Source organism: Bos mutus, chromosome 4 (genome assembly GCF_027580195.1).
Source record: "Bos mutus isolate GX-2022 chromosome 4, NWIPB_WYAK_1.1, whole genome shotgun sequence".
In the NCBI taxonomy this organism is placed as follows: domain Eukaryota; kingdom Metazoa; phylum Chordata; class Mammalia; order Artiodactyla; family Bovidae; genus Bos; species Bos mutus.
Window position 1 is genome coordinate 19,236,975 of NC_091620.1, and position 13,798 is coordinate 19,250,772.

At 48.0% G+C, this 13,798-nt stretch overlaps 1 protein-coding gene across 2 annotated transcripts in view; it reads right to left on the bottom strand.

Moving 5' to 3' along the window:
* Positions 1–2,095: 2,095 nt before the first annotated feature.
* TMEM178B (transmembrane protein 178B) overlaps positions 2,096–13,798 on the bottom strand; it is a 414,662-nt gene continuing 402,959 nt past the window's right edge. Inside the window, exons 4-5 of one of the 2 annotated variants that reach the window (XR_011463945.1) lie at positions 11,208–12,281; positions 2,096–10,913 (exon numbers count right to left, since the gene is read on the bottom strand). Coding sequence is in view for 1 of the 2 variants with exons in the window: in XM_005901070.2 (XP_005901132.1) it covers positions 12,031–12,281 (251 nt within the window). In the remaining variant the exon portion in view is untranslated. Of the gene's footprint in view, positions 12,282–13,798 lie in introns of both variants that reach the window. The other variant, XM_005901070.2, reaches the window with a different exon arrangement.

Here is a 13,798-nt window from a genome sequence, read left to right on the forward strand (position 1 = left end):
GAGACTTTCAGGGTTGGTGACTTCGCACGTGATGCAGTGGTAAAGAACTGTCCACCAGTGCAGGAGACCTGGGTTTGATCCCTGGGTCGGGAAGATCCCCTGAAGAAGGAAATGGCAACCCATTCCAGTATTCTTGCCTGGAAGATCCCATGAACAGTGGAGTCTGAGGGCAGGCTATAGTCTATGATGTCGCAAAAGGGTCAGATTGAACTTAGCGACTAAACAACAAGGGTTGGTAAACACAGAGCTTCTGGGAGATTCTACTGGCTGCAGAGGACACAGAAGGTCTGCATCTCGATCCTCATCCCAGGCCCTATGCGTCTCTCCCACCTGTCTGTTCCTGAGTTAAATTCTTTCCCAATAAACCCTTCATCTAGTAAGTAAATTATTTTCCTGAGTCCCATGAGCTGCTCTAGCAAATTAATTGAACTCAAGGAGGAAACCTCCTGTTTATAGCCAGTCAAAAGCACAGGTGACAACCTGGACTTCTGACTGGTGTCCAAAGTGGGGACAATCTTGTGGGACTGAGCCCTTAACCTGTGGGATGTGACACCGTCTCCAGGTAGACGGTGTCAGAACTGAGTCAAATGGTAGGACATCTGATCGGTACCCTCTGAGACATGGAGAACTGCTTGGGGGTGTTGGATGACACTGACCAGACACTGATTATATTAGTGCCTACGTCTAGGCAGGTCTTCTCGTACAATGCCTGTGCATGTGTGCTTGCTCACTCAGTTGTGTCTGATTCTGTGTGACCCCCATGGACTGTACCCTGCCAGGCTCCTCTGTCCATGGAATTCTCCAGGCAAGAATACTGGAGTGAGTTGCTGTGCCCTCCTCTAGGGGATCTTACCAACCCAGGGATCCAACCCCCCTCTCTTACATCTTCTGCATTGGGAGGCGGGTTCTTTACCACTAGCGCCACCTGGGAAGCCCCATACGATGCCTAACACTGTGCATGTTTATCAGCAGAGGCTGCCAGTCACGGTGCTCATCACTGTCATGAAGATTACACACAGAGCCACTGGACACCATACAGAGACACAGCAACGTGCCTCTTATTCACGGATCCTTCCTCTTGCTCAGATATCCCACCTTCAATGGATATGTCCCCTTTTTGATGCTCAGCATCTACACCTCTTCCTGGGGCTGGAGAACTGTCTACTCTATGACTCTTGGTGGAAGGCAGGGCCCGTCAACCAAGAGGGAAGCCAAGGGCTCTAGAACATGTTTTCCTGGTCCCCTCAGATGGTGCCTCCACTTGGGATTCTGACACTGGGGGTACCGAGTGGAAGAAGCAGGTACCTGGGGATTCATCCTGATGACAAAGGCAGCCCAGCCATCTTCAGTCTCCAGGGTAATAGCAGCGACCGGCCAGCTGTGGTGTCGAGTTCAGATTGGAACGGGTATGATTCTGGCCAATTTAGCTGCTCATCTCTTCCTGCCTGCGCTGTAGGGTTCCAGCTACTCATGTCTTTTCAGTAAATGGCTTTTCCACTTATACCAGACAGAGCTAGTTACTCTGGCTTAAAACTCAAGATACTGACTGACTTTATCCTTAAAAAGCGCCTACCTCCCATCACCTTCGGCCTCCCACCATCTAGGGAAGATGTCTTCCCCAGGAGTGAGCTAGAAACATTTAAAAGGCACATGGGTGGAAAAGAGCTGGAATTCTAAGGTAGGGATAGGGATGATGAAGACTGTTAAGAGAAATTTCTCTTCTTACTAAGCTAAGAAATAGGATGGCAAGTTAAAATGTAACCAGTAAATTGAGCATCTTATCAAGTCTTTAAAAAAAAATGTTATGAATGTCAACACTAGGAGAAAAAGAACAATAGTTTCCTGGTTTTTCTCTGAATCCCTCCCCATGCCCCAGCCCCCAATGTGAAAAGCATGTGCCTTTGGCTTACATGTGCTTGAAATGTTCACTGTCTATTTCCTTCAGGATTACAGTTTTCTGTCTGTTACCTACATGAGTCATTCCATTTTTTTCCCCATACAACGCCTGAGGGAGAACCATCATTTACCATTCAAGAGCACAGGGTTGACCCCTCTTCCCCAAGCAGACACAATCACTTAAAACACACAACATGATCTTCTTTATTTAATTGTTTAATCAGTTTACATTCCACAACTGACAGGTTATTTATTTTTATTTTTTCCATGAACAAGTCATTTAATTAATTACCAGACACTTTTTTTTTCTTCGATCGATGGAAATACAGTATTTCTGCCAAATTCGAAAAAGAAAATTGCAAGATGCAGTCAGTGTCAGAAGTCCCCAAATGCTCTCTGCTTCCTCAGTTCTTGCAAAGTCACAGGAACCTGGCAATTTCCCTTTTCATCCCACCCCTCCCACATCCCTGTTAAATTCACCTCTCAGAATAGCACAATAGTTTTGAGATCTGGTTTGGATCACCTTTCCTGTAATTAATTAACTATGAGAAGGAACAGACAGTACAATAGATCTGATAAGATGTAGCATTCTTGTTAAGATTAAACAACACGTATTCACATCGTATCAGAACAAATTAACATAATATTTAATCTTATTTTTAGCACCAATAACCACAGGAATTGCTACCTCCGAGGGCAGAGGTGATGTTGGAATCCTGCAGAACACGTCACACCTTGTCTAACCAATCAGAAAGCACTATGCAAATTAAAGGTAAATCAATGTCTATTGACTGAGCAATAATCTGGTGGACCATAAACACTCCAGGTGTTTCGAGAGTTTTGTCGGCTATGGTCCCTGTCTAATGACCATATATAAAACATACTCACCGAATCAGCTCATTCTCTTTTGCTCAGTAACCGAGGGCTCAGAACGTGGTATTTTAATGAACCCAACCATGTCATATTTGGTCTTCTAAATGCTTTGAGAACGCCCAGGGGTTGTTTGCTTGCATTTTATTCTGTACTTGGCACTAAAGATCTCACTTCTTGTCTCCACCCCCAAAAGAGGTTTCTTCAAATCTAAGGAAGGCCTCCAGGCAGGGAAGAGAGGTGGGCAATAGTAGACCCTGAGTCCCAGTGTAAGGGACAGAGCCTGTCATTGTCACCTCCTAGGAGACCCAGTCTGCCTGTGGCCACTGCTCTTTTAGCATTTAAGGAAAGTAAGGGGTTGAGAAAACAGCTCTGAATGTTGGTGAGATGCTATTAGCAGGTGACTGGACCAGGTGACAAGAGGTTGTGGAGATCTTTGTTCCTGACAAAGACAAGGTCCGTCTGGCCCTCTCTCTACCCTCAGATAAAGGGCATCTAGATAAAGGATAAGCTAGTGCTCCTATAGCTGAAAAAAGTGACTTGCTTTGTGGCTTCTAGAACTCTGATGGGCCATCTGGGGCTGTGTCCAAGGGCAGCACTGAACCTCTCGGCCAGATGTGACGTGTTTGACAAGCAGTGGTCCTCTCCTGGGCTAGGATGGCAGCCTGGACATCACTCCTGCACTTTCTACTCAGGGCCAACACGGATCTCCAGCCTATTAGCCATGAGGTCTGAGTGACTCAGAGGTGAGTGGGGATTCCAACTCCTAACCAAGAGTCTAAATATTTGCTGTCTTATATATGGTAGCTGGTGGCCTTGTGGGATTACTGAGCTCTGGAAATGTAGCTGCTTCAAACTGATGTGTTTTCTAAGAGCAAAATTCACATCAAATTTTGAAGATTTCATTTGGAAAAAAAAATAAAGAACATCAAATAGCTCAGTAATTTTTATACCGAGTCCATGTTGAAATGATACTTTTTGATTCCATGTTGAAATGATACTTTTTTTTTTGATATGTTGGGTTAAAACAGGTATTAAAATTAATCTCACCTGTTTCTTTGGACTTTTAAAAATGGGGCCACTAGGATATTTAAGATGGCATATGGTGCTTGCATTGTATTGTATCTGCTGGACAGCACTGCCCCCAGAAATGATCACTGTGGACCATCAGAGAGCAGAAAGTTTGGATTGATAGTATCATGGAGGAGGAAGGGTTAGGTCACTGGCTGTTTGGTGTGAATCCCGCCCCTGAAGCAGCTAGTCTTCTCAATCCTAGGGGAAGGCAGCTCTTTGTATTATAGGATTACCTGCCCATGTTCCTCTTTCCTACTTCCTCTTCAGGGTGCCCAGCCTTTGGGGGATCCTTCTCTGCTGCCATGCTGAGGATGCCCTGTGATTCTGCCATTTCCTCCTCCAAAAGTTTTCTTTATCTTACCTCCACCGCCCCCCCATCCCCTGCTGCCCACCACCTCTCCCCTCCCCTCCCACCAAGGCTTTCATCATTCTGATTCGATCGCATCCTTAGCCAGACCCCCTGCTTCCGACAGGAGCCGCCAGATTGGTAGAGTAAGTCACAGATTACAAAGCAATTCACACACATCATCTCCTTTGAGACTCTTCCTCCTACTGACAGCGCTCTGTCAGTAACGATAGTAAAATGAGATCGTCAGAGTGGGTGGAAAGGCGTCTGAGAATGAAAAGGTAGATAAAAGGCTTTGGACTCTGAGCACAAACTGGCTGTTAGCTTGAGGTTACTTTCCGAGGAGTGAAAGCGTGGGGCGAGAGCAGCAAGGAGGGGCTCTGGAATGTACCTCCCACGGTAAGTGCGCTCCAGCAAGGGTTCGAAGCCTTTCCCAAAATAGCAGCAGGATGGCCAAGGTGACTGAGCGCCCCAGGTGCACTGGAAGCCCCCCTGTTTGGCTGAGAGGACGCAGAGACAGCGGTGAGGTAACAAGATTCGCCCAGGGCCCCGAGCGAGCCAGTGACAAAGCGATTAATACCACCCCCGGATCGGGCCTCTGTGTTGACCTTCGCGATAACCTTCACCTTCACACTTGGATGATTTACTTTTACTTTTCAGAAAAAACGTTTCACTTGAAAGGCCAAAACCTTTCAAACAGAGAGTTCCAAGCAGACACTCGTGACTGTCAGAGAAACAACCAGAAAAAAAACAAAAACAAAAAACAACCTCCTGGGCCAATGGCTTCCCTGCCTCGGAATCCCATCGACTCGGGGTTTCCGGGCAGTCCACATAAGTCCTCAGAAAACTGAGGGCTACAGCAATGCATTTGTCTAGTCTCAATTCCCTCCCCACTATTTTCAGTTTCCATTTTTATTTGTACATTTTTACAGATAGTCTTGAATAGCAAAACAGTCACACCATGGGTGGAGATGGGGAAAGAGGAGGAGGAGTTATGAAAGCTCTGTATGTGAAAGGCAGATTTATAGTCACAGCGACACAGACACACAGATACACTCAGGCCAGAAAAGGTCTAAGGTGACCCAGAGAGGAAGGGAAACGCATAGCCAGGAGAGGACAGAGGTGCACAGAGGTCCCCAAACACCCAGTCCTTGCAAGTGAAGAACAGGGGTTGCAATTGCTGAGGTTGGTGTCTAGCAGAGTGAGGCCAGGTTTGAGTTACAGCTGTGGGACCCCCGTGCTGATACCCAGTTTTCTGTTTCTCAGTGGTGAACACATACCCCCTGCGGTTGGGTGGTTCCTCCATCCCTGGCTGGGCTCCAACCATATTGGGAGCAATGAATGACTCAGCTTTCCCTTAGAGCAGGTCTCATCGTAACACTGTAAGCTGATCCCCTGCAAAGCAGAAAGCATGCTGACCCTTTGGGAAATGCAATCTTTCCTTGTTTAGAACCTAGGATTGAGTTTTCCCCCAACAGGATCGCGCCCAGAACAACTCCCAGTGAATGCATCATAAGAACCTATCAGAACCCATGTGCTTCTGACAAAGCCATCTTCTTCACCAACTGACCAGAGAAAGAAGATCCCAGTGGCTTAACACTCATTCCCATCTTCAACTTAAAAGACCATTAGAATGTTTCAGAAATCTGATGTGTTCCCAACCCCTTGGGCAAGAACAGCGAGAATTATTAACACTAGGAGAATGGTAAAAAAAAAAAAAAATAAGGCATTGAATATATGTCTTGGTTAACAGTTAACTGTTTTAGCTCATATATGCTATTTTCTACATATGGTTTACTTATTTCATCGCCTCTGGGAATAACAAAGAGGGATTAAGAGTGCTCTTGGCAAAATCGACTTTGGATAAAAGGAAGGAAGCCTGAGAGTGGGTAAATTAAGGAGCCGACTTCTCTGAGGAAGCTGGATGACTGAATAAAATCCACATGCTTAAGTTGGACAGTGCGTCCTGTTCAGCAGCGGTCCTCCAATTCTAGGTTATCCTTTCTGCAGTGAAGCTCAGAGACTACGTGGAAGAATCCCATTCAGTGGGGCTTGCCTGCTGTAGGAGAATCGGAACAGTGTATAATTTATATGACACTTGTGGTTTGCAAATAACTTTGCAGTGTCTTGGTCACCCTTAATATACCATGAGGTAAAGTGTTATCACTATCCTCATTTTGTGGATGAGGAAGTTCAAGTATGGAGAATACACAGTGCCCAGAGTCACCAATCATTTGAGTGCAGAACTGAGATGAGATGGACAGTAACTGCGTTACGCAAGTGTAGCTGAATTAGTGAGTTACTCTGGCTTCAGTACTCTTGTATCTATCATTAGATTGAGATGGCACTCCAAAAGAAAAGAAATAGAAAAAAAAAAAAAAAGGTGAAGGAAATCACCAAGTAGGAAGCTCTTAGCTCTGTTCTACACTGCCCCTAAGCTCTGGCATTGAGCCACTTCAAAGGCCTGTTTGCTACCTCTGGGGGCACAAAGCCCTACGCTCTCACTGCCTTGAACACAGGCTCAACTCCACATGACCCCATGGACTGTATCCTGCAGGCTCTTCTGTCCATGGAATTTTCCAGGCAAGAATACTGGAGTGGGTTGCCATTCCCTTCTCCAGGGGAACTTCCAGACCCAGGGATCAAACCCGGGTCTCCTGCATTGTAGGCAGATTCTTGATCATCTGAGCCACTAGGGAAGCCCTCAATTCCACACAGACCAGTATGGTTCTGCAGTCATGGGCTGCACCCCAGGCCCCAATTGCCAACCCAGAGACACCACCGATTGGGCAGGTATCGGGGCTATGGCCATTATGATGTCTCACAGACATGGAATTATGAACAACCTTCTAGGACTTTTTTTCTTTTGTATTTTATTTTTCTAATTTTCTATACCACCAAGGTGACTGTGTTGAGGGACATCTGGAGCTTCTGTGACCATCGATTCAGGGGGGCTGGTTTAAAACTCTGTCCCCTTACTCTGTTACATAGCAGCTGGAAGACAGCACAGAAGCCAACCCAGCTGTTATGTACCAACTACTTCTATCTGTGGTCAAATCACCCCATGACTCATCATTCCGCCCTGGAAAGGGCTGGATGAGTCCCTGGGAAAGACTGGTCCCTGGTGTAGAGGGAACATACTTTGAAGAACGGCTTCTCTTTAGTTACGAGAAGCAAGCAAACATCCCTCATAAATCACACCAAAGATGACCAGAGTGTACTTCTTCCTACTTCTTCCCTCCCCAGATACTTGAAAATCAGTTCACTAATGCTCTCATCACTGACTCGATGGACATGAGTTTGACCAAGCTCCAGGAGTTGGTGATGGACAGGGAAGCCTGGCGTGCTCCAGTTCATGGGGTCCAAAGAATCAGACACGACTGAATGACTGGACTGAACTGAAACAAACGCGCTCAGAGTAACCCAGGTGAAGAGTCCATTCTAAACAACTCTGGCTGGTGTACTTGATTTCATGTCCCTGAATCTGACTCAGGTGGGCAGCTTTGGAGCCCTAAGCAGCCCATCCTCCCACTAAATCAGGACAACTACATGAAGTTCTTTAATCTCGGACCTCTCATCGTGATTGTGGATGAATATTAAGATGTACAGCCCAGACTCAGAGTCTCAGGGCACCTTCTTCCCTCATCAAAGGAAAGGCAAGCATTGCTAGGAGGAACTGCTCACTCCCAACCAGAGAATATACCCGAATGGCACCGAGGCCCAGGGTGCCACATATAGACATGTGAAGCAGGAAGGCTTTGTCTTGATATGGTGGAGTCACTGAGTCTTTGTGACTTTGTGATCCCTGAAATGAAAAAGGTCTAGTTCTTAAAAGGCTGGGGCTTGCAGGAGGATTTGAAGCTTGAACAGGCACACTTGAAATTTTCTTACACTTTGATGCCAGGGAAACACAGAACTCATGAAACCTACAGCCCCAACAAACAAGGAATGGGGGGAGGGGGGCGGGTGCTGCTTGGAGCATATGAACCTCTCTGAAGACAAATTCCTTAATTATTTTAGTTGACTGAAGTTGATGCAGAGGGAAAGTGGAGGTGAGTAGAGAGAAGGGAATAGCAAACAGAAGAAGAAACCAAAACTCTCAAGATGGGGAGAGAAAGAAATAGGACCTCTTTCCAGGCAGACACCCCACTTTCCTGAATCCCCAGGGTCATAGGGCAAGGAACAAAAGCAGAAACAGGCCCTGGGATCAAGGTTGACTTGCATGGAGCTCAGAACACATACACAGTATAGGCTTTGTCTATACATCTGTAGGGAATTTGACCTTGACCTGGGGTGTGGGCTGGTCGGTAAGGCTGCTGACCGTGAATCCCACCAGAGGGCTGGGTCCTACTCTGACCTGGGGTGAACAGGGTCTGAGCTAAAGAGGCTCACAGATTGAGCCTCCTCCTTCTTTTCTTCCTGGTCTTCTTCCTCAGCCCTCACAGCACGACAGCTTCAGTAGGAGCTTGGGGTGGTATGTCTTCATCTGGGATCAAGTCCCTGTGCTGGAGGGATTGAGGTCATCAGGGCGGTTCTCCCACAGCCAGGACTGGCCACCTGCCCAGGGCTTCCATCCTGTTTGTGTGGCCAGGCCTTTCCTGGTCCCAAGCAGACACAGACCCAGAGTGTGTGCATCTGTACCTTTCTAGCCCCATGACCAAAAAAGCAGGTCCAAGCTCCTGCTCTGCTGATGGTGAGCTGAGCCCAGGCGGTTTCCTTCTTTCCTAGGAGTTCTCCTAACATTTTAGGGACACTTCAAAGGGATGCAGCAGGCTGTGTTAAAGGTCTGTTATAAAGATGACCTGATGCAAAGAGCTGACTCACTGGAAAAGACCCTGATGCTGGGAAAGATTGAGGGCAGGAGGAGAAGGGAATGCCAAAGGATGAGATGGTTGGATGGCATCACTGACTCAGTGGACATGAGTTTGAGCAAACTCTGGGAGACAGTGAAGGACAAGGGAGCCTGGCGTGCTGCAGTCCTTGGGGTCACAAAGAGTCAGACACCACTCAGCGACTCAACAACAATGATAAAGATGAGCAGTTGGAGAGAGTGGATGATCTATTTATGGCAAGCACGGGATTTTCAAAAAAGGGGTATAAATCACAGGTTGGTGAACAGTACTGGTTCCTTAAGAAAAGTTACTTAAGAATTTAAGTGACTGATTACAAATTGCCCTGTTTGGAATTTCTTTCTCCATTTTTCCACAACTGGGAACTAGCTGAAGTTCGGACCTGGTCACAGACAAGCCCTCTGCCCCAAATGGAGGCTGGTGGACACCCACCTCTCCCAGCCAGGTGGAGCCCAGTCCAGATACCTGGAAGCGAGGCACAAGTCTCTCAATCTGAGATACTTCCCCTTACCTTTCCTCAAGCCCAAGTACGCCTTTCCCCTGAAGCGGGAAATTGAACTTTTCAAAGAAAATTATTTTTTAAAAATTCCCTAAACAATTGAAACACTGGGTTCTCCTGAAAATTCTCTCCTTTCTCATAGAATAAATCCTCTGTTTTAAAAGTCATCCTTAGAGGTACAATTGGGAGCTAACAGCATTTCCCGCCCAGTCATCTCCCAGCACCCCACGCACAGGGCATTCACACGTGAGCCTTTGTGCAGAAGCTGACCCGTGTCGCTAGCAAGGAAGTCTTGAGTAGCACACCCAGATCTGCATCCAGGTGTGCATTGACACAAATGTATACAAAATGCACCAGAGATACACACACACAGAGACCCACACTCACACCCATCCGTGCACATCAGATGCCCTATTTGGACGTGAATTGCACACACACATACACACACAGTCAAAAAGAGCAGATGAGGACAGAGGCAGGACTTGGAGCCTGGTGGGTGGAAGAGTGAGAAGGGAAATGGTTCATAGGTGGGGAAAGCGGGGAGCCAGAGGGGAGACGGGGCAGAAGACAGGGAGATGAAACAGAGGGCATGGCTGGGGGAAGGCTGCTGAGTGAGAGGCAAAGTGCCCAGAGCACATTCAGTTATGAAGCAACTGAATCCTCGGCTACGCAGTGGACCCATGGCTGGACCGCTCGGGGAATTCACTCTTTGCCTCCCAGGGCTGCTCGGCCCCTGTGGGGTCACCGAGGTGACCACTGGCCACTGCTGCCCACTCCAGCCAGCAGATCCCGTCCCCACAGCTTTCACAACCCTCTGGCCGACATCACAGCTCGCCAATACCTACAGTTCCAACATGCTCACCCGAGCCTGGGACACTGGGCTGGATCGAGGCCACCTCTGCTTGGATGCTAGCCACCACGACGGCGATTTTGGGATTCATGGCCTTGAATATCAAGAGGGAAAGGACGAAGATGGCAAGAGTCAAGAGTTCTCTGTGAATTTACACAATATCATACAAATTGGAGCCCATGGGACATGGCGGCTCTCTCTGCATGGGACCCATTTTCTCTCGTCTGTACAGAGGTCGCCCCTAGCAAAGGGCTGGATGTCCAGTGACAAAGGACAGCTTCTGTGACGGAAAGGGAAAGGTCTCGTTTGGTGTACAGACTTTATCCAGCGGTAACTGAGGCCACTCCCCTTCTCCCTCTTGATCCGTGCTCCCTTCCTTGCTCATGGCTTGTGTGCCCAGATGTGTCTTGAACTTCCAAAGTTAGGGGGCCAAGTCCCGTGGCACCCCAGCCCTGGGACGTGCAGCAACACAGGTCCTCTGCCCAGTGCTCTTGTTCTTGGTTCTGCCCTCGGGGAATTTCAGCTGCACTAAAAATAATAGAAAAATGCAACACAAATGATAGAAATCCCACACTCAGAAAACACAGACGCACACACACACAGCAGGGATGTCAAGCTGCAGAACTGGCACCCACAGAGGCCCACCCTCATGGTGCTTCCTAGTCCCTGGGGCCTCCATCCTGGGCCATGAAACCACCGCAAATGATAGACAACAGTCATGATCCTGCAGTATTTTAAAAAGGTGAAAAGGAAAAAAAGGAAACCATCCAAAGTTGTTGCACACATACACGCACGCGCGCGCGCACACACACACACACACACCAGAGGGTTACTCCAAGGCTCCGATCTGCCCAGGGAGTGCAGGTTGGGTTCAGGGCAGGGCGGCCTCTTGTTTAACTGGGTGTAAGGCAGCTGGAAGGTAAGACTGGGCTTTCTGAGCATCCACGGAAGTGTCCTTTCATTGATGTGGGTCTTGCCTCTCAGCACGGCGTTCTCTCCCCCTTCCCACCTCCGGAACTTCATCCAAAAGTTCGGCAGCAGAGAGAAAACTTCCTTCTCAGTGTGTTTTCTCTTCCACTTTCTGGTGTGTCGCTGGTCGGCCAGGAAGGAAATCAGAACAGGAAGAGCAAGAGAAGAAAATGGTTCTGGAAATGGCCTCGAAGATCTGGTTACATTCTATGAACTAAGGGCGTTGTTTCTCTGCGATATGACCGGGGTTGGGGTGGTGTCCCCTCCTGTCGGCTCAGGGGAGGGCATTTTCTTGTCTATACCTGTGCCACCCTGGACCACAGGCACCGTCTCTTCCCAGCCTCCCCCCTCCTCCCAGCCTCCCCCCTCCATGCCCCCATCCTTGTGAGTGGTGGGAATCAGGACCCTGTCTTTGAGGGGTGATGCTCACGTTGTCCTCAAGAAACCACGGAGTCAGAAGTTACGAATCGATGGAAGAGCCACGTGAGGGGAACACCTTCCCCCATCTCGGTGATGAGGCGACACAGAGTCCGGCGAGATGTGGGTGCCTGGGCCGACCCCCACTCTGCCTTGGCACTGGCATTGTCTTGATTGAGTTTTGTCATATATATGTATATTATATATATATTTATATATATATATATGTGTGTGTGTGTGTGAGTATGGGCTTGTTGTTTTAGCACACTGTCCCGTTCTCGGGTCTGGATTTGGGGCAGTTGGTCCTCGGGACAGGTTGGACAGAAGGGGCCAAGGTACAGAAGAATCCCGAGATCAGAGTGAGGCCCAGGCCTCCCCACGCACAGAACATGGACCATCCATAGCCATGGCTGATGTCGTCAGGGAGTCCGTACAGGTAGCGGGGGTAACGTGACAGCTCAAAGTTGATCCCGGCCACACAGGTGCACAGTGAGATGATGCAGAAAGTTCCTGGAGGGGGAGGGGAGACACAGGGGAGGGGGAGGGGGCAGTGGAGAAGGCGAGGGGAAGGAGAGGAAGAGAGAGAGAAGGGAGGTTTATTACATTGTTTTATTTTCTTGAATAAGAAAAATGAAAAGATGCAGGTTAAGGGTAACCTGCTGATGAGATCAATATTTGGAAACATTCAAGAAGAGGGGAATAGTATTAGGGCTGCCTCACGCTCCAATAAGTGCCTGGTCTTGGACAAACTCAGGACGTCTCTCCTTTGGGAAAATCCTAACAATAAATCACAGGCCAGTTTATGTAGGGTGAAGTAAAGCAGAGGAGTATTCAGCTCATTTTTTGAAAGCATTTAAAAGTCACTGTCTTTCTTTGGAGACACAGAAAACACCCCCTTCCCTACTTCTTTAAAGAGAAAAACATTCCTTTCTTTTCCACATACAACGTCTTACACGATATTGGGTTTTCCTTTAATCCATTTACCAACCAGTCGTCCAATCCTGGAAGCCTTTTCCCGTAAGACAACATTCACCAGAGTGTTTCTGGTGGAACACCAAGCCTAGGAGAGAACTCCTTTACGACGAAGCAGAGGCGGTAACTCTGGGAAGCTTTGTACGTGGCTTCTCACCCACAAAGATGCATAACCCACAGTCAAGGAAGTTAACCTGTCCAACTTAGTCTTATGAGGTATTTCACAAACTTATTTTATGATGCTCCTTAAAACAAAGAAAAAAAACCATTGCTTAGGAACTTTCCTTGTGATCCAGTGGCTAAGACTCCACACTCCCAAAGCAGGGGGCCTGCAATTCAATCCCTGGTCAGGGAACTAGAATCCACAGGCCCCAACCAAAGATCCCATATGCCGCAACTGAGACTCGACACAGGCAAATAGGAGACAAAACAAACAAACCCAAAAAACTCAAGAAAAACAAAAACAAAACCATTGCTCATGTTACCCTCCAGCGAGAAGGCTGCTACGAGAGACAGAATGTTATCAAATAGGATCCTAAGCCCACTTTTAGCCAACAGAGATGTGATGTGCCAAAAATGAGTTTAAGAGCTTTTCTTGATATTCCCTGTGTCTTGTTTGCTCTGTCACGGCAGACAGGACAGTAACAGCCTGAAGAAATACGCAGCGTTTGGGAAGGCTGGGTGGAGCTGATAGAACTGCAGGGGCCCAAGCACTTCACTGGCAGTGGTCTACGTTTCCAAAGGTCACTAAGTCAGGAGCAGAGCAGCGGGCAGTGTAGAGGCAGGGAGTCCAGGGAGGACCCTGCTGTGTCAAGAGGAGAGAGGAGGAAGGCGCAGGGCAGGATGAGTGACCGTTTAGTGAATGACGGTTGGTAGAGGCAGCTGAAAGGAAAGGGGGGACTTGGCGTAAATGAAACTGTGTGTGTGGGAAGCATGTAGGCGTATGTGTTTGTGTGCATAGCAACAGCCATTGTGTACAAACACATACGGTACCATCACTCCTTGGGAGAACAGTGGTCCCAAACTTGGGGGGTTACAAAGCACCCAGGGTCCCT